This window comes from Solea senegalensis, linkage group LG3 (assembly GCF_019176455.1).
Source record: "Solea senegalensis isolate Sse05_10M linkage group LG3, IFAPA_SoseM_1, whole genome shotgun sequence".
Classification (NCBI taxonomy): domain Eukaryota; kingdom Metazoa; phylum Chordata; class Actinopteri; order Pleuronectiformes; family Soleidae; genus Solea; species Solea senegalensis.
The window spans coordinates 33,024,961-33,048,378 of record NC_058023.1 but is presented as its reverse complement, the minus strand read 5'-3'; the positions used below and the strand labels follow the sequence as shown (position 1 = coordinate 33,048,378).

The window sequence follows — 23,418 nt, the reverse complement described above, 5'->3', positions numbered from 1 at the left end:
ATTCAGGTCAGTTACACGGGATTGTGACGAGAGACGGGGTTTTACAGCACAGAGTACACACATACACACACACACACACACACACACGGTCTGTCCACATTGTGTCAGGTATAAATAATCTCAAAGCCGTGGCTCAGATTCACATAACCCGGTCTGTGTGTGTGTGTGTGGACACAGCTGTAGGACCACATGGACTTACGTTGAGACCTTTCTGGAACAACGGTTGTCCCATCACGTTCGCCAGCATCCGGATCAGCGCTGCCCCCTGTGGAGCACACAGAGAAACACACACACACCTGTGAGATGTGGCAGCAGCAGCAGGTGAGAAGCGATAAAAGCGTTAGAACACAGTTAAAGAAGCTCAGTGAAAACACGACTGCCAGAGGGGAACGGCAGGAAAAAACAAATTTCAGCCAATTAACAAACAACTCACCGGATAAAAATCTATGTCAGATTAACTCGACTCCATTTTAAGAACATGTTCACAGCTCAATCTCACGACTCACTTTTTTGTAGGCAATCCAGTCGAAGACTCGGTTGATGTCCGTCGCTTGTTCCACTTCCTGGGAGATTGGGTGGGAGGAGCTGAGGCCATCCAATAGCATCACCTCATGCAGGACGTCAGTCAGAAACCGCTGTTTCTCCTGAAAAAACAAACAAAAAAACTGAATCAGAAAATGTGCATTATTTTGAATGGAAAAGTCTGACAGTGTGACACCAGTCTTAAACAGTCCTCTTAAAGTCCAGGTTTTTGTCCCCACAAGTCAAACAGTCCTCATTATGTGAGTGTGTGGTCACGTGACATGGTCCCCACTAAGTGAGTCTGTAGTTGAGTGACACGGTCCCCACTACGTGACAGGGTCCCCACTACGTGACAGGGTCCCCACTAAGTGAATGTGTTGCCACGTGAGAGCCCCGCGGCGTCTGTTAGTCTGTCTCGTCTTCAACAGATTCCAGTTAAATTATTCAGTTTGCAAACGAAACCAAGTCAACAGACGATTATCGACTCGAGCAGTTGGTTCAGTAAACAAAGGTTTACCCGTCTCATTTGTCTGATTAATCTTTAATTACTGCAATTCTTTGTTGTCCCTTTCCCTCGTCCTGCTGTCTCACTCTCCTTTCCTTTCCTTTCCTTCTTTCCTTCCCTCCTAGCTTCCGCTCCCCGTCTTCCTCTCCTTTAACAGGCGCCTGCTCTAACGAGCTCGGCCTGAATTACCCCGGGGATTGGGCTAAATCCGGAGGAGTGCGGCTCGGTCTAATTCATGGATTGTCATGTTTACTGTGGAGATTAGTTCTTTCTTTTCTTTTCTTTTTTTTAATGAACCACCATCTCGTTAAGCGCTGGCAATGGAGGCTTATTAACTTTGACTCATTAACAGTATCTGCTGGGAGTGTGTAATACATGGATTTAAATTGGTTTATTTTAGTTACAAGTTGAGTTTAATAAAGGTTTGGGACAATTGTGGATTCAAGTTTATATTGTGATGCAAATTTGAGGTTTTTTTTTGTTTTTCCTTCATGGGCAGATTTAATCTGAGTGAAGATAAACGAGCTCAACGACGTGTCAGAGATACAGTTTGTTTAAACGCTGAGCCGTCTTCAAAGGAGGAGTCCACACACACACACACACACACACACACAATCAAGGGACTTCCGTTACAAACAACACAATTAGTGAATTAGCTAAATGGCACATTTGGATGAAACTGAAATTACTTGGCGAGAGAAAAAAAGATGAATCAGACTTAATGAGAATCAACACCTGTGTGTGTGTGTGTGTGTGTGTGTGTGTGTGTGTGTGTGTGTGTGTGTGTGAGATCCACCTGGTTTTATATGGTCATTATGATCCAGATGGACCCACATATGGACGTTTGGCTCAGAGACCAGACACACACACACACACACACACACACTCATATTTCTGTTTTAAATCTTTGCATTGACTTCCATTCATTTATTAAAAACACAGAAGGGTCAGGGTTGCGTTCAGGAGACAGACTTTTCCAACAGGAAACTGAAGTTTGTAAAGCACTCACTCTCCCACACCAAAGCCCATAGAGAAAATCGGTGATTTTAATGTCACGGCAAACAGGAGTTGTGGATCCACTGCTGCCTCCATCAATAACTTCAAATGTATTATTTTGTACAATTCCGCTTTTAAAATCCATTGTTCAGATTTACCTCAGTGACTCAAAGTGACCACATGAGGCAGCAGTGGACCATGGACCATCAGCTCCTGTGCTAAAATCACTGATTTTGGGCTTTCGTGTGGGAGAGTGAGTTTACAAACTTCCCAATAATCTTAATTTAATAATTTGCTAAATTCTGTAAATTTAATCTGAATGACTGAAATTATGTTTTTGCATGAATTTATTGTTGTGGCTGTTAAATTTGCTAAAAAAAAGAAATCACATGATTTTCATGTGCTCACCCTCAGGTGAAACTGACCGTGATCACATTAATTAAGTAACGCAGGCTTTTTTTCTCTCCACTGATTATAAAGAAGGTGAGAGATGAATATCGATTGCCCTCTGCTCCCGTTTACATGAATATTTCATATTTTTGATTAGTAGTCCATTTACTTCACACCGGTTTCACCTGCTGGAAGACATTTAACCTTTGACTTACGCTCTCTCTCTCTCTGTCTCTGTCTCTGTCTGTCTCGTCTCCAGAGAGACAAAGACAAGACAGAGTGCTCTTTAATGACAGTGACGCTGTTTAACCACATTAACGTTCATTATCATCATTAGAGCTGCAGTAGGCAACATGTTTTCTCTGGTTATTCATCAATAATTCTGTTAAAACTCATGTAAATCCTGATGATCTGACAGAGAACTTAAGTTCTGCTCCTTCTCTGGAGGCCGAGGTCTGACATGTGACGAGGGACTTTAACCAATCACAGGACAGTTCAGGGAGAGGGAGGGATAACATTTTATAACGAGAAAAGTATCTTTTTATAACAAGGAAAGTATCTTTTTATAACAAGAAAAGTATCTTTTTATAACAAGGAAAGTATCTTTTTATAACAAGGAAAGTATCTTTTTATAACAAGAAAAGTATCTTTTTATAAGAAGAAAAGTATCTTTTTATAACAAGAAAAGTATCATTTTATAACAAGAAAAGTATCTTTTTATAACAAGAAAAGAAAAGTATCTTTTTATAAGAAGAAAAGTATCTTTTATAAGAAGAAAGTATCTTTTATAACAAGAAAAGTATCTTTTATAACAAGAGAAAAGTATCTTTTATAACTTGAGAAAAGTATCTTTTATAACAAGAAAAGTATCTTTTTATAAGAAGAAAAGTGTCTTTTTATAAGAAGAAAAGTATCTTTTTATAACGAGAAAAGTATCTTTTTATAACAAGAAGAAAGTATCTTTTATAACAAGAAAAGTATCTTTTATAAGTGTCTTTTTATAAGAAGAAAAGTGTCTTTTTATAAGAAAGAAAAGTATCTTTATAAGAAAAGTATCTTTTATAACAAAGAAATTATCTTTTTTGAAAAAAAGTATTTTATAAGAAGAAAAGTGTCTTTATAAGAAAAAAAGGTAATTTTTATAAGAAGAAAAGTATCTTTTATAACAAGAAAATTATCTTTTATAAGAAGAAAAGTATCTTTTATAAGGAAAAGTATCATTTTATAACAAGAAAAGTATCTTTTTATAAGAAGAAAAGTATCATTTTATACTTGAGAAAAGTGTCTTTTTATAAGAAGAAAAGTATCTTTTTATAACAAGGAAAGTATCTTTTTATAAGAAGAAAAGTATCTTTTTATAACGAGAAAAGTGTCTTTTATAAAAGAAGAAAAGTATCTTTTATAACGAGAAAAGTGTCTTTTTATAAGAAGAAAAGTATCTTTTATAACAAGGAAAGTATCTTTTATAAGAAGAAAAGTATCTTTTTATACTTGAGAAAAGTGTCTTTTATAAGAAGAAAAGTATCTTTTTATAAGAAGAAAAGTATCTTTTTATAACGAGAAAAGTGTCTTTTTATAAGAAGAAAAGTATCTTTTTATAACAAGAAAAGTATCTTTTTATAAGAAGAAAAGTATCTTTTTAAAATAACAAAAGTACATTGTCATAATTTGCTTCAATATAGAAAAATTCACATTTAAGAAGCAGAAAAGTCTTTCAAACCGATTCATTAGTTACAAAATGAATCGACACTTAATTTAATATCTATTTGCAGAAGCTGTTTAGTTACATCGAGATCTTTTCCTGTTTTTCTCGCTTGTCTTACATTATAATTTTATCTCATTATAACGAGAAACGATCTCATTAAGAGAAAAGTTCCACACTTCCGTGCGAGCAAAACTCGCAGACTTTAACAAACATTTACGCTGAAGACAAAGACAAAGTGCTGATTCAGGGTTTTTCTTTCCTTTTTAATGAACGTGTTGTCTCTTTTCTCTGGTGCTGTGAGTGTTTCTGTAATGTCTGAATTAAATTAACGGGACTCTTCTGCTGCTGTTAAATATGAATATTTAAGTCCAACTTGAATTATTTTAGATTACATTTCAGTTAAAGACTTTCTACTTTCTGCTCCTTCCTGCTGCTAATCCAGCGAGTCAAGGGGCCCATGTCAGAATTCTACCCACCCAGGGGAGCCCCTGTCCCGGCTACCAGAATGCAAAGAGCCTCTGGAGCAGTCTGGAGCTCCATGGGGTCTTCTCAGAGATGTCCTCAGAGATGTCCTACACACATGTCCTACACTGCCACTCCCTCAAAAAACAAAACCCTGTGGAGTTTTTAAATAAAGAAAAACGTCATATTTGTTTTTCTTCTCTTCTTCGCCTCGAGGTTCAGTGACTCACCTTCATTTATTTATTTTTTTTAAATAAAAACACCTTTTATAAATAAACCCTCGACCTTATCTGGAACAGAGCAGTTTGTCGTAATTGTGCGTTTTATCGCAGAAACACTTTGTTTCTATTAAAGCGTCCGGCCGAGCAGAACCACAGTAACAGGGATTTAAAAATGCCACGTCACTCTCAGCGAGTGTGTGTGTGTGTGTGTGTGTGTGTGTGTGTGTGTGTGTGGAGGTAAATCACAGAAACAGAGTTGGAACAAAGTGAGCGTTCGCTTTCATTTAAAGTTCCTTCCATAGTTGGAGGAGTAAAGTGGAGACGTCTGCGAGTTTCTCTCACAGAGAAATTCATTTCTAATTTTATTGTGTTTTGGGTCGACTCACTCTGGATGCATAGGGGCTTTTTTTTTTTGTTTGCCAACCTGAGCAGAATGAAATAAAAGTGGATTATAGCTGCAGCTGAATATTATCTGCTGAAACAGAAGGTGGAACAGAGAGAATCAGATATTGATCTCTGCGAGCGGAGGAAGGGGAAGGAGTTCAGGAGGAGGAGAAGAAGAAGAGTTCTCTCCGTCGCGTCTCAGTCAAACTTTTAAATTCTTTCTTTCTTATTCCATACGAACGTGAAGATGATTAAAGCGCAAACGTAAAAAGTCGGAGCAAAACAAATTCTGATTATTGCAAAATAAAAAATGTATTTTCAAACAATTTGTGTATTTCTTATTTTGCTCAATTCATAAAATATTGACACAATTCTAATTCCATAGATTTGTAGTTGGGAATACTGGAAGATAAAACAGCTTCCAAAAAATGTGGATCACCCCCTGGTGGCTGACTGCAGTTATTTGTCATAAGCTCCTCCCCTTCCTCAACGCTACAGCTAATTCATACTTTCTGTGTTTGCGACAATGCTTGAAATTGACGATTTTTTTAATGGATTTTGTTCAAAAATTCTGTTCATCCTGATTTTATAGATTGTAAATATAATCATGTTGAGATAAATTGGACGATTTTCCCTCTTCGTCTTCATTCCGATAATGTTACCCGCATGCTAGCTGGGTCTTTGCTGTTGCCTAGCTCCCCTTCATTTTACAAATTGAAGTCAAAGCGACAAAAAAGTATTTGTAAGAAGTTTCTATGATTTTTGGGGGATTTTCTGATTAAACTTTTTCTTTTAGTTTTAAAAAACAAACAAAAACTCCAGTTGTTTAACAGACATCATGATTGACAGCTGAGACTGACTGCTGATTGGTTGGGTGCAGGGGCGGGACTTTGAACACTACCGCAAAATAAGTTACTAAATTGATCCAAAACAAAAATGTTTTTGTTAAATAGAATATTTTACAATATAATAATAATAATAATATATTAATATAATACATACATATAATATATTATATTTTATTTTAATTTGTTTTTTTTATTATTATTATTATTGTTATCATCATAATTATTATTGTTGTTGGAATAGAAAAATATCTGTCTTTTCAATTTTAAGAAGTAAAACAGCTCATAAATAACTCGACAATATTTTCCCTGAAAGGAAAAGTTAGAAAATCAAACCTGCTGAGAAGTTCCTCTGAGAATTTAAAATAACATCACATTTTTATATTCGACTGCAGTGTTTTGTTTTGTTTTGTTTTTGATTTCTTATTCACACTTTCTTTATTTCCAACAAATCTTTTTTTTCTCCCCATTTTTCATCAGGTTCTCAGTTTTTTACGTGTTTTATTTTCAGGGTCAGAATTTTCTCCTCTCAGGAAATCAATGTTATAACTGATGACGTGAAAGACATTAACTATGAGCTAAAGCATAAAAAATAATCTTAAAAACTGAATTTTACAGGCACAATAAAAAAATAGCTTTTAATTAAGTTATGTTAATATAAATTATTTTGTCATATTTATTATTTTACATTTACGTGTCATCAGTTTTATGTTAAGTAGAAAATTCCTCCTTACAAATACAATAGTATATGTATATTATTTTATTATTACATTTATTTTTTCTTCTTTAAACAGCTTTTAAGTTGTGTCTCTAATCTCTGAATTATATATATGTTTTGAGATTTTGAGCTGAATTGAATAATTTCATATCTAGGATATTTTGCAGTTATCGCCGTGTGACACATGTACGTAGAAAAAAGGCAACATTTGAACCATCAACACCAAAACAAAATCATTTCCAATCGCCACTCACCATGTTCCACTTTGGGAAGAGGAAGTCTGTGCCGACATACTCGAAGAAGTGAGCGAATCCTTCCTTCAACCACACGTCCTCCCACCACACCGGCGTCACCAGGTCCCCAAACCACTGCAGGGGCAAAAGAGGACGCATCGTCACGTTTACCATTAAACCAAAGAAGAAAACCCCTTATGTTAGCGTGTGTATATATCGTGTAAGAATAACTGCTAAAACAAAACGAACACGTTAGATTTCCATCGCAACTTATTCAGACAACAGCTTCTTAAAAATAAAACAAAGAAATCATTAAAAACTGAATCATTTGAAGACATTTCAGGGACAGACGTCCAGAGAAAGTGACACAGAGTTTCTCAGTTATTTATATTCTATATACGTTAATAAATGTGAAATTCAAAGACAGTTTCAGAGATAAAGCTGCTTGTGATGTGAGCTTTAGCTTCACGCTCTGATTTATTGATATTTATCTTCAGTTTCCTGTCATGAAAAAAAAAGATTTCATTTTCTGTTTTATTTCAACAGGATTAACTCAGTGATGAATGAAGGAGTGAATTCACTTCTTCACTCTGATGAGACTGAGGAAACTCAAAGGTCGATGAAAAACTGGATCTTTATCAGTTTTTCAGTTTCTTTTGTTTTTCCCAAATAAACGACGACTCCTGAGGTTTATTTGATTTGTGTGAACGTCGCAAAAATATTCTGTGTTAATGTGAAAGTGAAAACCCCTCTGTCTCTCTCTGTCTCTCTGTCTCTCTCTGTCTCTCGTCCTGTCGGTTCTGACTCTGTGTCTGTGTCTTTAATCTCAGCAGGACGTGAAGGAGCAGAATAAAAACATGTTTGTGTAAAAACCACATCTGAAGCTGCTCTTTGAACCTGTTCAGTCTCACAGTCCTTCACCTGAGTGGACACACACACACACACACACACACACTGAGGGTCGAGTCTGGGCAGGGATTCAAACCGACCACTCGGTGGGGGCTGGCAGAGCTGCCCGGCTCGACGGGCGGTGGTTTTTTTCTTTCAGCTCCTTGGACAAAAAAGAACTCCAACTCAAAAAAAAGAGAGACTCACAAGTGATTGTACTTGGGTCCATGGACACTTCCTGAAAATGTCCTCCTCAAAGTCAGTCTGTCATTTGTCTTTGGTGAGACAGAGACGGGTGATGGTTTATTTTTTCAGCTCCTTTCAAAATAAAGTTTGATGGAGAAAAGCAGCTGGTATCATCATCCAGTAAGAGCCTGAGGTTACAGGTGAACTTCCTGTTTCATAAACTGGAGACGCCTCAAAATGGCCTCATTTTCCCGACAGTTACAACCTTTCAGACGTAAAAGTCCGCATTTATTTCACATCGCAAATGCAGACATCGTCCTTTCTTTTTAACAAGAGGACAAAGTGGCAAATTATACATTACAATAAAATGTTCCGTAACGAGTCTCCGTCGCCTCAAGATGAAGATAAAACACAAGAAAATGGGTTTGAGACAGATTTTACGTCTTTATCGCCTCAGATCAGCAGTAAAAACACACACACATACATATACATACATATAAATACATGCTGAAATGTATTAACACCAGAGAATATGACAGGAAAAGTAATTAAATGATTCATACAGTGAAAACATGTCGTCTTCAGCCCGTTTTTTATTAAACAGTTGACATTTAAATGTTCCTTCTCCAGCCTCCGATGGCAGTGGGTTTTCACTTCTCATCAAACCTTTAATTCTTTACCGGTTGGGAGAAAATACACACGGACTCATTTTTACACCGGAGAGTTTTAGTTTAACGACGACAGAGTCAATAAAAAAAAACAACTAAAGACGAACCCTCTGTAGCTGTTACGACTTCTGTAATAATTAAAAAACACTCATCCCGGTTTCATTCTCATTAAATCATGAAAAGAAAAAAAAGGCCCCGGGTGGTCGCGTCGGCCATTTCTGCTCTGATAGTTACGGCTTTCACTGTTGCCATGGTTACACAAGTACATTCTGGGTGGTGTTTCCTGAAGAAGCCCAGGAGGATTGGTGGGAAAAAAAGGATACGAGTCAGGAAGAATAATGACGAGTCATTACTCTGCCGAGGTCGGAGAGTTTTCTGCTGTAAATGTATTTACAGCTGTGAAATATCAATGATGCCACACACACACACACAGGACATGGACTCAAGTACTGAAATCAGGGCTGTCTTATGTCCACTGAAGGACAATCAACGCCTCAGCATACAAAGACATTTTGGACAACGCTGAGCTTCCAACTTTGTGGCAGCAGTTTGAGGACAAAGCAAGGACTATGAAGTGTAGAGCAGTTAAAAAAACTTAAAAAAATCCACTTAAAAATCCAAAATCTGTTGATAATTCCAAATTCTACTTATAGTTCTAAAATCTACTTATAGTTCTAAAATCTACTTATAGTTCCAAAATCTACTTATAGTTCTAAAATCTACTTATAGTTCCAAAATCTACTTATAGTTCTAAAATCTACTTATAGTTCCAAAATCTACTTATAGTTTTCCAAAATCTACTTATCAGTTCTAAAATCTACTTATGGTTCCAAAATACACTTATAGTTCTAAAATCTACACTTATGGTTTCCTAAAATCTGTACATAGTTCCGAATCTTACATCGGACTACAAATCTGCTTACATGGTTTCTGAAATTCACTTATAAGTTCCAAAGCTCTACTTATAGTTCCAAAATCTGCTTATAATGATTCTAAAATCTACTTATAGTTCTAGCTCACTTATAGTTCCAAAGTCTACTTATAGTTCACAAAAATCTACTTATGGTTCCAAATTCTACTTATGGTTCCAAAAATCCTTACATAGTTCCCAAACTCTACTTATGGTTCCAAACTCTACTTATAGTTCCCAAAATCACTTATAGTTCCCGAAATCTAACATAGTTCTAAAATCACTTATAGTTTTCAGTGTCACTTATAGTTCCTAAAATCTGCTGCCATGGTTCAATTCTACTTATAGTTCCAAACTCTACTTATAGTTCCAAAATCTACTTATACTTCTAAAATCTACTTATAGTTCTAAACTCTACTTATAGTTCTAAACTCTACTTATACTTCTAAAATCTACTTATAGTTCCAAAATCTACTTATAGTTCTAAAATCTACTTAGTTAAATGGGTTGTGTCACAAGGTTCATATCTAGCCACCCCTAGTGACACAAGCTCCTTGTATATAAAACCATTAGCCAGGTTCTGGATGTTCTTCTTGTATTACATTACATTACATGTTATTTAGCAGACGCTTTTATCCAAAGTGACTTACTTACAAGAACTTGCGACCATGAAGTCGTACACAGGGTACCAGTCTTAACCACTGAACCACTCCACCCCCATCATTATATCAGGGTGATCCCTTTTCTTTTTTTATCGCCTTCTTTTCCTGCATCACATTCTCAGAGTGAAAAAAAACACGATTTATTTTTTTAAAGAAAATACATTTCTGTTTAAATAAAACAGAAAAAAAAGGTCTCCTCCATTCTTACGTCAACAGAATCCTCTCAAGTTTCCATGACCACCTCAGGTCACTTCTGTTTCCACAAAGACTCAAACTGAGAGTCTTCTAATGCAACACATCCACAAACCAAACAGAACGAGAGAGAACAAACGCACCTTCATTCACCAAACGCTCTCCCGTCTCGTCCTGAAGTGAACTGAGTAAGAATTACCAGACGATTGATTCATCGACGTCAGACTCGCTTCAAAAACTGGCCCCAAGAAGGCGTTTCTGACACACACTGCACCAAATTTCACGGTGAATCTCGCAAACCATGTATTATTCAACGTGTCCGGATGGATTCATGAAATGCTAATAAATTCAGATCGCTGGAACTTTAAATTTAAAATGTGACACAGTGGAAGCACGGAAACCAGGAGAAACCTGGGATTTTAGCAATGTAACAAATGACTCAGCAAACATAACCTTAAGTTTAAGATGTCTGTTACTATGTTTCACGTCTTTATCTCACTGTGAGAAAAACTTTTACAGCAGGAAACTGATGTTTGGAAACCTCTCACTCTCCCAAACCAAAGCCCATAGAGAAAATCAGTGATTTTAGCTCGCGGGGACACAGGAGCTGCTGGTCTGCTGCTGCTGCTGCCTCGTGTGGTCACTTTGTGTCACTGAGGTCAATCAGAATTCACAAAATAGGATGTGAACTTACTGATGGAGGCAGCAAGTGGATCAGCAGCTCCTGTGTCCCCGCGAGCTAAAATCACTGATTTTCTCTATGGGCTTTGGTGTGGGAGAGAAAACAGTTTACACAAAGTGACACAATCTTCACTTACAAATGTAATATTTCACTTTATTTCTGGCCCGGTTTAGCAGCCGATGCACAACTTGGAGGGAGGGTGCGACGCCTGGGAGGTGAAGTAACTCCTAAAGCCGCGGTTCTGACCCGATGCAGGTAAAGCAACATCTTGTTAGATGTCGCTAAATCTTTGTGGCAGCAGCAGCGCCTGCATCTTGCTTCGGGGAACCTTCGGGGAGCGAGTGTCGCAGGAACCTTGTTACAGTGACAGCGCAGTGCAAAGGCGGGAAATGCACCTTTTTTTTTTTCCTTTTAAGAGACAAATTTAGAATTTCCGGGGTTCTTAATATAATGCTGCCCGCGTCACACAAGGACTTTCACAAGTCTAATTATGCAGTGACTCACTGGATTAAAAGAAGAGGAAACAACAGGAGAGGACGCTTCTCTTCCTCGGTTGGTTTCAACAGCAGCACCTTGGTTCGTTCCTCTCAGAACAAAGCAGATCTGAGCCTTTGATCATCCTCCTCCCCCCTCCGACCCCGGCTTATAAATATTCATCCGTCTCCTCAGCAGAGGGACTGAATCTGATTTTCACTTTCTGTTGGGATAGAGACTCTCGCGGCTTCACGACAGCCCAAAAAACAAAGAGCCTCGTTTGTCGTTTGGCACAAACGTTGTTAACATCAGCACGTCTGTGAAAGTGTCTCTGAAAGACTCTGATGGCACAGAACTATCTACTTAGTGTTCCAAATTCTACTTATTGTTCTAAATTCTACTTATTGTGTTCTAAATTCTACTTATTGTCTTCTAAATTCTACTTATAGTGTTCTAAATTCTACTTATTGTGTTCTAAATTCTACTTATAGTGTTCTAAATTCTACTTATAGTGTTCTAAATTCTACTTATGATGTTTAAAAGTTCTGCTTAGTGTTCCTAAATTCCTACTTATTGTTCTAAATTCTGCCAGTGATTCACAGAATTCCTACTTGTAGTGTTCTAAATTCTGCATGAAGTCGTTTAATTCAGCTATACATTGTGTTCTAAATTCTACTTATTGTGTTCTAAATTCTACTTATGATGTTCCTAGAATTCTACTTATTGTGATTTCTAAATTCTACTTATAATTGTTCTAAATTCAACTTATAGTTTCTAGAAATTCTGCTTATTGTTCTAAATTCAACATAGTTCTAAATTCTGCCCAGCCTGACGTTACAAATTCTACTTGTTGTTTCTAGAAATTCACTTCATTGTTCCAAATTCACTTAATGTTCCTAAATTCTACATTGTTTCCTGATTCTACTTATAGTGTTCTAAATTCTGCCATGGAATTTCAAATTCTACTTATTGTGTTCTAAATTCTACTTATTGTTCTAAATTCTACTTATAGTGTTCTAAATTCTACTTATTGTTCTAAATTCTACTTATAGTGTTCTAAATTCTACTTATTGTTCTAAATTCTACTTATTGTTCTAAATTCTACTTATAGTGGGGTGGAGTGGCTCAGTGGTTAAGACCGATGCCCTGTGTGCAAAGGACTTCATGGTTGCAAGTTCAACTCCACCCCTGGCAGTTTGTACTCAATTCCCCTGTACGTCGCTTTGGATAAAAGTGTCTACCTTTAAATGAAACACACAGGAGCTGCTGGTCTACTGCTGCCTCGTGTGGTCACTGCGTGTCACTGAATTAAATCCAAATTTAGGATTTCAAATGCTGAAGTGATAAAATAAGACATTTGAACTTAGTGATGGAAGCAGCAGTGGATCAACAGCTCCTGTGTGTGTGTGATGTTAAAATCACTGATTCTCTATGGGCTTTGGTGTGGGAGAGTGAGTGCTTTACAAAGGAACATAAACTATGTATATATATATAAGTATATACGTATATTTATAGATGATAGACGCTCACGCATATACACTCATACACAGTGTAAACAGCGAGGTAGAGAGAGAGAGACAGAGACAGAGAGTGAGACGGATGAGGCGAGAAACAGTGAGATGATTTATGGCTCCTTTGTTCTAATGAACTGTGTGAGATCTGCAGTAATAAATATTGTACTTTATATAAAAAAGACTGCAGAGCAAATGCACACACACACACACACACACACACACACGACTTCAACACGTGAAACACACACACACACACTTGCTGTTGTACGAGTGTGTGTCTGTTATTTCTGTTCTTGTGAGGACTTCAAAGAACACGTTGAAGCTTTTGTGCTGCAACACGTACGCAGGTGTGACTGACACACACACACACACGCACGCGCACACACACACACACACACACACGCACACACACACACACACACACACACACACACACACACACGCTTGTTTTCACAGCCAAAACAGTTTTTCTTATTTTCACCACAACGCTTCTTATGCTCATAAAACTAATTGGCTTCACGGAGGACAGATGGTTTCTGAAGACGTGACAGCAGCAGAACAGGAAGTCAGACATCCAGGTTGAGATGTTCAGACGCCGTGAGTCTCCAGCGGAACAGAGCGCAGCTCCTCGACTCTACACTTAAAAAAAAACAACTTAAAAAATCTAAAGGAAAAAAACCACGTTGACGTGACAGTGAAGAAGTGAGAGTCTGAGACGAGACGTCAGAACGCATGATTGACAGACGTGTCCTCCCTCTTGTCCTGCAACGACACACACACTCTGCTCCCCGAGCTGTCAATCATCCAGCGCTCCTCACTGCCAAGAGCGGGAAACAAAATGGCTGCCGATAAATCCTGTGGCGGCGGCGCGAAAGACCTTGACGTCAGGGACGGAGCCAAAAGACGAACGGAGGGGGGCGTTGACACGGAAACAAGCCACGGTGAATCCGATAAATTTAGTTTTTATCGCATTTACATTTTAACAAATCAAGGTGAATCGAATTTTTTATTTTTTTTAAATCGTATTTGCGTGTCTATTGTAAATTTCCTCACTGCGGCACAAATAAAGCACTATCTTTATTTAACGATTCTAGATGAATCCGATAAACTCATATTTATCGTAGTCATGTTTTATCCACACGGTAGCGAGTCTGGACGATCACTTTGACGTTTTTTTATCGTATTTATGTTTTATCCACATGGAAACGAGCTAAGGTGATCCGATAAAGGTTTTTTATCGTAATGGGGATTTTCTCTTTTTTTTTTATTATTAAGATTTAACTATACAGAAGCAAGTCTGGACGATTTACGCTAAAGTTTTTTTTTATCGTATTCACGTTTTATCGACATGGAAATAAGTCTTAATTAATCTGATAAAAAAAATGTTTTATCGTATTTACGTTTCGTCCACATGGCAACAAGTCCAGATAAATGCGATAAAGTTTTTTTTTTATCGTAATGGGGGTTTATGCACGCGAAAGTTAGTCGAGATGAATGCGATAATGTTTTTTTATCGTTCAAGTTTTAACTACACAGAAACAAGTCTGGACGATTTACGATAAAGTTCTTTATCGTACAAACTTCCTCGTTTCTGTCGTGAAATTAACGTAATTTTTTTTCCTTCAACGGGCAAAATAAATAATCATTCAAATATAACAGCTGTAGGGGGCGCTGTCATGGACGTTTCAGCTGTTTAAATCATCGGTCATAGCAGGGGAAATTTTTTCAGTTTGCCAATATTGTTCCGATAATAATATTGTCCATTTTTAATTATTTCACAGTGGATTTTTTCTCACACACACACACACACACACACACACCTCACCTTTACTTTGAACATGATTTAAAACAAATGTCTGTTTGTTGTTGTTTTTTTTCATTTAAAATCCTCACGAGTGAATTTCCTGATAATTGAAAGCCTCAAACGTGTGTGTGTGCGTGCATGCGTGCGTGTGTGTGTGTGTGTGCGTGTGTGTGCGTGTGTGTATGTGAGGGAGAGATAAGCGACTCGTGGAGGAAATGAAGTGCAAAGCTTCACACAGGACATTTTTACTTTTATCATTCTTCTTCCTTTTCGCTCTAAAAGGAACAAAACAGACGAGCGGAGGAAAAAAAATGAAAAATAAAGACCCAAACAAGAAAGATGAAGAAGAAGAGACTGAAACATTTCTACACTTTTAAGACACGAGCGGTGAAATCTGTGACATTAAACAGCTCAACGTTATTATTCTGCTTTTTACAGCAGCAGCAGAGAGTTTTATTCTTTGTTTAAAGTGAATCCTTTGCGTTTTGTCTTCATAAATAATATTTAAAGCTTCTATTTTTTTCACTATAGCTTCATGTAATCTGCTTATTTAAGAGTATCACGAGCATTTCGCTGTTACAGCTTCATACGCTTTAAGAGACTAAATATAAACCAACAGAGAGCGGTCAGAGAAAATCTGGAAGAAAAACACAACAACAGCAATAGAATTCAGGAATAAATGTTGAGTTCAGGAGTTCAAAAATATCTTTACCAACAGCTCGACTCTCACTAATCAATTGTTCTCGGCCTGTGGCTCAACCTTCCACAACATCTCACATAAAATATCATTTTAGCCACTTTAGAAAAACTCACGTCTGCAATATCTGCTCACTCTCCCACACCAAAGCCCACAGAGAAAATCACTGATTTTAACGTCACAGCACACAGGAGCTGTTGATCCACTGCTGCCTCCATCACTGAGTTCAAATGTCTCATTTTGCAAATTCGGCTTTAAAAATACTTCATTTGGATTGACCTCAGTGACACAAAGCGACCACACGAGGCAGCAGTAGACCAGCAGCTCCTGTGTCCCCGTGAGCTAAAATCACTGATTTTCTCTATGGGCTTTGGTGTGGGAGAGTGAGTGCTTTACAAACTTCAGTTTCCTATCAAGGTCTCCAATGCTTAATCAATGCTTCTCGGCCTGTGGCTCCACTTTCCCAAACATTCTGCTAAAAATCAGTTTTATATGCTTCGATAACGAGAAAAGGGACGGAGTCGACCGCCAGAGGCAGATGGTGTAAGAGGAACAAGCGTCTTTAAAGTCCACATGTGACGCGCTGCTACTCATATGTGTTTACAAGAAATAAGAATAACAATACCCTGTACTGCAGCAGCAGCAGCAGCAGCAGCAGCAGCAGCAGCGACGATGAGGTGGTGAATCCTCATTAAATGAAATGAAATGCTTTTCAGTTGAGTCATGAACGCGTCTCCTGTGCGAGGCGTTATTTAACTCACCTGTGAAACTCCTGACCTTTTCTCTCTCGGGATGAAATGACAGTTTTTCCCTTTTCAACACTCAATAATTCTGTGTTTCTGCACAGAAAGTGTCTGACACACAGACAAAAGGACAAATCTCAATCCAAACTCTTGTTTGTTGTTTTTTTCCCCTCAAAGTTTAAGTGATAACTCAGGTTCTTTAAGGTGTTATTGCATAAGACGGGCATCAGTTTAAGTTAAGAACATGTTCATCTCAGACACACTTTTCCAACCGCTCACTCTCCCACACCAAAGCCCATAGAGAAAGTTCAAATGTCTTATTTTGTTAATTCAGCATTCAAAAACCCTCATTCACATTTACCTCAGTGACACAAAGTGACCACACGAGGCAGCAGTAGACCAGCAGCTCCCGTGTCTTTGCAAGCTTCAATGGCTGATTTTCTGTATAGGGGTTTGGTGTGAGAGATAAACCGTCTAAAAACTGCAGTTCCCTGTTGGAAAAGTCCGTCTAACAGTGAGATCAAGACGTGAACATGTCGATCATCATATAACGAACTGTGTGTCACTTTGTTACATGTGCGGTACCTGGTGGCAGATCTCGTGGACGACCACCATGGTCAGCTCCATCTGATAGGACGAGGACGACACCTCGGCGTCCAGCAGGATCTTCTGCTCCACGAAGACGCTCAGACCCCAGTTCTCCATGGCGGCGTAGGGATGTTTGGGCACCGCCAACAAGTCTGAAGAAAAACAACAAAAACATGAATAAACCTGCAGTCAGTGTGTGTGTGTGTGTGTGTGTGGATCAGTGACTCTGACAGAATGACTGTGAATCCCATTTTAGGTTAAAATGAAAGTCATGAGTCATTTTAACAACCTGCCAGAGAATCCCTTTATCCTCACAACACGTATATTATGGGCTGTTTCACACACGACTCTACATATATTTGTGTGGGAGAAGGAAGGAGGAGGAGGAGGAGGTCAGGAGATGAATGACAGAGGCGGAGGTGATGAAGGACAGAGAGGAGGAATAATTAAAGCTGTAGTACGTAACTTTTAAACTATCAAACTATCGTTAAATGAGTTCAGATAAAGTCGATAAAGTCTTGTGTTGCCCGGTGACATTCCCGAGCTGCACACAGGAAGTGATCTGTTCTATGCTAGGACAGTTGTTTTCGTCCACGAAATGTTTCAGAACTCAATTCTGCTGCTCAAAAACAAACATGGCTGTTCAGGAGTTTAAAAGAGGCAGAATAATAACAACACAAAGTATTAAAAAAGCTGCAGCTTTAATTTCATATCAACGGCATTAGCTGAATTGAAATAGTGAAATAAAGTACAATTAAGACTTTATTCTCGAAATATTACATTTTAACACTAAAAGAGCACTTTTAAAAAAAATAAGTACTAAATTCACACCAAACTTAAACCACTTAAATAGTTAAATTAAGCTGAATTGATGATTAAGCTAATTGAGCTTCTCCTGAAGTAGCTCAACAGCAGAGTCCATCGGGCGATAATTGTATAAAGTTGCGGTAAAAGCCGTCGACGCGAAGCCGATTTCTTCAGCAGGTGGAGGAGACCAAACACGGAGATCAAAAACAGACGAGGAGATCAAATCAAAAGGAGGCTTCGCTTGACCACAAAAGCTTAAAGTGAAACCGACGTGGTTTCACTTTCAGAGACGACACCTAATTATATAAGAGGAGGAAGTGAAGGAAGAAAGAGGAGGTGAGAATGAGCTTTTCTCGCGCCGTCAGAGAGAAAGAAGTGGTTTCCTTTCCGATAAAACACACACACACATACAAAAAAATGTTCATTCAAATTCAACATCATTAACTCTTTCAGCGGCGCCGACCTTAGTCTGTGTCGATGTGAAGAGAACACGTCGCTGCAGAGGCTTCCTGCTCAAAGAAAACTTTCTATTTAACGTAAATAATAGAATAAATCAAAGATAACTGATGGCATTGTGACTTGTGACATTAAATACGTCAGCCAACTTTTCATGAAACCCATTTAATCTCAACTCTGTGCATTCTCCATTCTGCTTTAAACTCTATCATTTCCATCCGTTTGAATCATAAATCATCCAATTATTTGAGCTCAGAACCATAAAAACCCTCTTTTATGCCTGAAAAGTTGGAAGAAAAAAAAAAGGTTGGTATTGTCGAGAGATTTCCTGGTGACATTTAACAGAAGTTAATGAAACAACGAACAGAATCTGCTTCGGGGTCAGTGTCAAACATCTGAGGAGAGGATGACATCGCTGACATCTAACAGCTGTCAATCTTCGTCGTGAGCTGTGCGTTAGCGACGCGGGCTCGCGGCCGAAACATGCGGAAAAACACCAAAAACAAACAAAACAGGAGCTAAAACACTCAAAGTAAAGCTTCTTTTGCTGCAGGACGTTCATCACTGATGATTTTCGACTCCGCCCCCTTCTTCTGCAGGACCTTTTTGTATGAGTGGTATTCGATCGATGAACAACAGGTGAGCGAACCAAACACGCCCCTGTGGCCGCTTTAAATTTTGATCTCACAACCTTGAACCTTCCAAGCAAACCTTCAATTGACAAATTCAAGGGTGAAAACCCGACGGCAAAAGATTCTGGACATTACAATTCAAGTCACTGCACAGGAATCTGAATCTTTAACTCCCTAAAATACACTTGATTTTTTTTAACACCTCAGGGATTTCCTCGATTTGCGGGTCCAACAATTCGCTTGCTAAAATAGTCTCGAGATAGTAGCTTTCTACTTAGCTGGTCAAACCTGGCAAAGGCCTGGCCCGACCTTTTCTTATCAACGGCATAAAACTGGAAAGATTTCCAATCTCCAAAAGAAAAAAGGAGGGGGTAAAAAGTTAATCACTATATCGAAGCTCAGAGTTAAAGTTCACTAAAAAGACTCGGGGGAAATACGGCTCAGAAGTGTCTCCACTGTTCTGAAGTTCTGAGGTTGTAGGTTCAATCCTCGTTAAACTTTCGAGTCCGACACTCAATGTGAACTCGATCCTCATGAGGATCCAGAATTACGACACAGACAGCAAAGACTAACAGATATCAGAGAGAAAAAAGTCCTCTGTGTCTTTCTCCCTGAGATATTTGTACTATTTCTGAGCACAGGGATCAGACTTAGAGGCCTGACGCGATCACGGTATCCTCCTGAAGGTGAACCCAGTCTTTTCTCATTATCTGCACCCAAAACAACAAAGTCTGAGCCTCAAAAGCCAAACACCTCAGTATGGTGGGACGGTTTACAGAATTATTTGGATGGCTCCGACGTTGTTCTGAGGTTGACGGTTCAATCTTTGGTAAAGTTTTGTGTCCCACTCTCTGTGGTTCTGAGGACGTGAACTCAATCCCCACGAGGATCCAGAAGAACAACACCTACAGTGAAGATTGACCAACACTAAGAGACATTCTGATGTGTGTCGATTCTCAGTTGTCCAGGTCTTTGTTATTCAAAACACAGGGTTCTTCATTCAGTTCTCCAGAACTCCTCTGACGTCTCAACCATCTCATTTGGAAGATCTCCAGAAATGAGGTGAAATGTCTTCAAGGAAAAACTTCAAGTCCTGCTGCCGATGACTCGATGTTTCTTTAGCTATTGAATAATGCTCTCTCTGATTTCTGTCTCTACTCAAAGGTCAACATCGTCTGATTCCCTGACGAGAGTTCCTCTGGTTGCGGTTCTTCACAGTCCAACAAGTTGCTACCTTCAAAACTCTGGAAATGTCCTGTTATTCAGGTCCCTGCTAAGAGGTTCGGGGGGAAACTAGTGAGAGCTCAGAATTGTTCAAAAGTCTCAGGTGTTAAATGATTTTTCTTAAATTGTGACATCATGAGTTCAATCCTTTGAATTTCTAAGAAGCTTATGAAAATGTCGAGATAATCCGTCTGTTAGCCGTGATTTAACCTCAAAGCATCAGAGATAAAGAGACGGACACTAGTCGCACACTCGCTGGTCTTTGCCCGCTTGACAATTACGTAGTAATGTAGCAAAGGATAAAGATAATTGGACGATTGTTCTGTCTTCCAGTCACCGAGTGGCTCTTCCACTCTTTCATTGGCCTCCACAGAGGACGTGTTTTGTCTCATGCTCCTGCAGGAGGGGACAGATTCTCGTCTCAGGAGAGATGGGACAAGATGAGAACTTGTGTGAATATATTTGGTTTTCATGTCACCATTCACCAAGTTTCTTGGGTTTATCCACAGTTTGGTGACGTGAGCAGGAGGAGAAGCAAAAGGTTCCTTGTGTTTCTCTTCTCAGCAAAGGTTTTTTAGCTTCTCCTGAGGGAACCTGACGCACTCCCAGGTTAAAGTAGGATATTCAGTCTAATCCCTCCAGGGAATTGTGGGTAAAACCTGGGGTGTCCTCACTGCAGTGAACACCAAGAAAACCTTTTCATGAAAGTCACCCAGAAGGATTCAAGTCCAAAACAACCTCAACTTGCTCGTTTCAAGGTAAAGAAGCGGTACCACACAGATTCCGCATCATGTCCGTGCAGAAGGTGTTTGTGGGTCAGAGACAAAGTGTCCTCTGCGGCCACGAGTCACACAAACTCTCTCTCTGTCTCTTCTTTACGCTTAAGCCTCGAGGAAAGACACGACACTGATGAGGCGGTGAAACAAAATACGGTTTGACTTAAAGAGACATCATTTGTCTTTCTGTTATTTATGACTCTGTGAGTCTTCCCGTTAGGACGTTATTGTTAGGACATATAGACTCTTTCTGTTAGGGGACACTTTAAGCCGTCCATCATGATCCCATGATCTTAAACGGCCCGTCGTGGCTGTTTTCTATTTTTAAAACAACAACGGCTTGAGGTTTAATTTTAGTTTTTAGAATGTTTGCAGTAATACACGAGTCAAGTGTCTCCACTTCACACTGAACAAGCTGTTGTTATTTGTGGTTCCGCAGTAAAACTGTCACTGAGCGGCTCTCCTGCTCTCCGATTGGCCGAAACCTAATCACAGCCGGCGGGAGGCGGAGCATGACAGGGCAAACAACTGGCTGCTTGGCTAATTTAATAAAAAACGTAATTAATTCTGTCAGAGAACGGAACGGTCCTCCACCGCCACCGCCACCCAATCCCGTCGCAGCTCCGGCCGCGAGGCCGCGCGTGATTGGCCGACAGCTCATTATCCACATGACTGAGGCTCAGACAGCAGAACTGAAGACGGCGAGAGCGAGCGATTTAACTTACGGTAGAAATGCAAATGAGGCCGTTTGGTTTAAGGCGGAATATGCAAAGGAGACATTACACTGGATCGACATTTAAATTAAAATGAAATGAATCGTTTCACTTTGGTGCAGGATGAGGCCTTCAGGAGGTTTCTCTCTCTCACACATCCAGGCACGCACACACACACACACACACCTTAAATTAGACTTCACACTTCGTTGTCACTCTCGTCTTCCTGTTACCTCCTGCAGTTTTTCTCTTCATTAGTTATTTCCCGTTGTTCTTAGATAAAAAAAAAGGTACACACACACACTCATGGGACAAAACAACACAAGCATGAAACCAAATAGAAAACTCAATATGAAGTTCTACAGGCTTTAAACACAGGGTTTTAACCAGTCCACATTAAGGAGGTACTCGAACTCAGTGTGTTTACACTCGAGTTAAAAGTCCACTTTTAGCCGACAATAACTCAGCTTGTTTGGCTAAAATCAGGCAAGTTGTCCGATTGCTTGTATTTAGCTCTATTCGTACGGGATTAGTTTTACATGAGGAGGTGGAGTAATGTAGTTTTACCACAATCGGTAGGGGTATATGGGGGTAAATCACTGGGTCCACAAGTTGCGGAGCCGCTGCTATGACCAGGTTCCATGGGCTACCACGGAATGCTCGCCCTACCCAGGAACCCAGGGTGGTGACATGGGCCCTGACACGGGAGGGCAAGGGGAGGGTAGCAATCCTGGCGATCCCTGATCCGGCACTGCCATCACCTCCTGCCGGCATGTGCAAACTACGCTGATTCTTTATATCACGAGTGCAGACACACGCCTCGATCCTTGCTTGAAAATCCACTGAAGAGTACTTGGGATAATTGTTCCAGACCTTTTTACCACAGGTAAAAGCGGTCGTAATCTTTACTGACATCGTGCAGTAATGACTGCTGACATGTCACATTCAGGTGGGACTAAAATCATTGAGAAGCTTTGGTAATAATTACTTTACCTTCACCTCTTCATGTGAAACTAATTCTATCCAAATAGGGCTCTCACCTGTGAGAGAAAACTGATGGTGCTGATAAACTTTTTTCAGGAGAATCACCTCAAAAACCAGAAGTTTACCCACTGGTTTTAGTATGAAAGAGGCTTTAGAGTCACAAGCTGCTTTCAGATCTACACTGAAGTCTCAGAATCTTCTGGAACATGTCTGCAGGGGGAATTCGTGAGGACGTGAATGTCCGCTAATTTTCACCCACCATCTATCTCCAACCTCAAGGTCCTGTTTGACTCGGGTGCAGAGAGAACCATGAAAGCGGAGCTGAAGTGACAGTTAATTAACAGATGAGCTGATCAGCAGAAAATTAATTGGCAACAAAGGCCTGGATGAGACGGAGACGGCGGAGAGAGGACACATGCGGCAGCTGCTGCTCATGAGGGATTTCACGCTTTGTTCTGCCTCTCAAAGACTTGGGGAAAATAAAAAAAGTATAAAGTACTTTGCCCTGCGGTGGACTGGTAACCCTAACCCTGGTGACCTGGTCTTATTCACTTCTCAGTAACGTTTAGAATCTTCATTGTGAACCAATGCAATTTGTTTCTTTGTTCTGAAGATAAAAATATGTTTCATACAACAGGTCTCATGGGCTGCTTGTGATATTTTATGCCATAATGTTCCCCCACAAAAGCCGAGTTTCCACGGAGTAGAGCGGTTCAGTTTGGTACGGTACATTTTTTTGGGGGGGTTTCACATTAGGAATAGTGCCCAAAATAACCGGCCCCAACTGTTCAATTCTTTGGCACCCTTCCCTTGGGGTACCAGAGTAAAATGGTACAG

The 23,418-nt window shown here is 39.3% G+C and overlaps 1 protein-coding gene across 1 annotated transcript in view; it reads right to left on the bottom strand.

The window, feature by feature from the left end:
* Window positions 1–23,418, bottom strand: part of LOC122766794 (thyrotropin-releasing hormone-degrading ectoenzyme-like) — a 94,374-nt gene that overhangs the window by 27,710 nt on the left and 43,246 nt on the right. The window contains exons 5-8 of the mRNA XM_044021961.1: window positions 16,987–17,141; window positions 7,003–7,116; window positions 507–644; window positions 200–265 (exon numbers count right to left, since the gene is read on the bottom strand). Coding sequence (XP_043877896.1) covers window positions 200–265; window positions 507–644; window positions 7,003–7,116; window positions 16,987–17,141 — 473 coding nt within the window. The remainder of the gene's footprint in view (window positions 1–199; window positions 266–506; window positions 645–7,002; window positions 7,117–16,986; window positions 17,142–23,418) is intronic.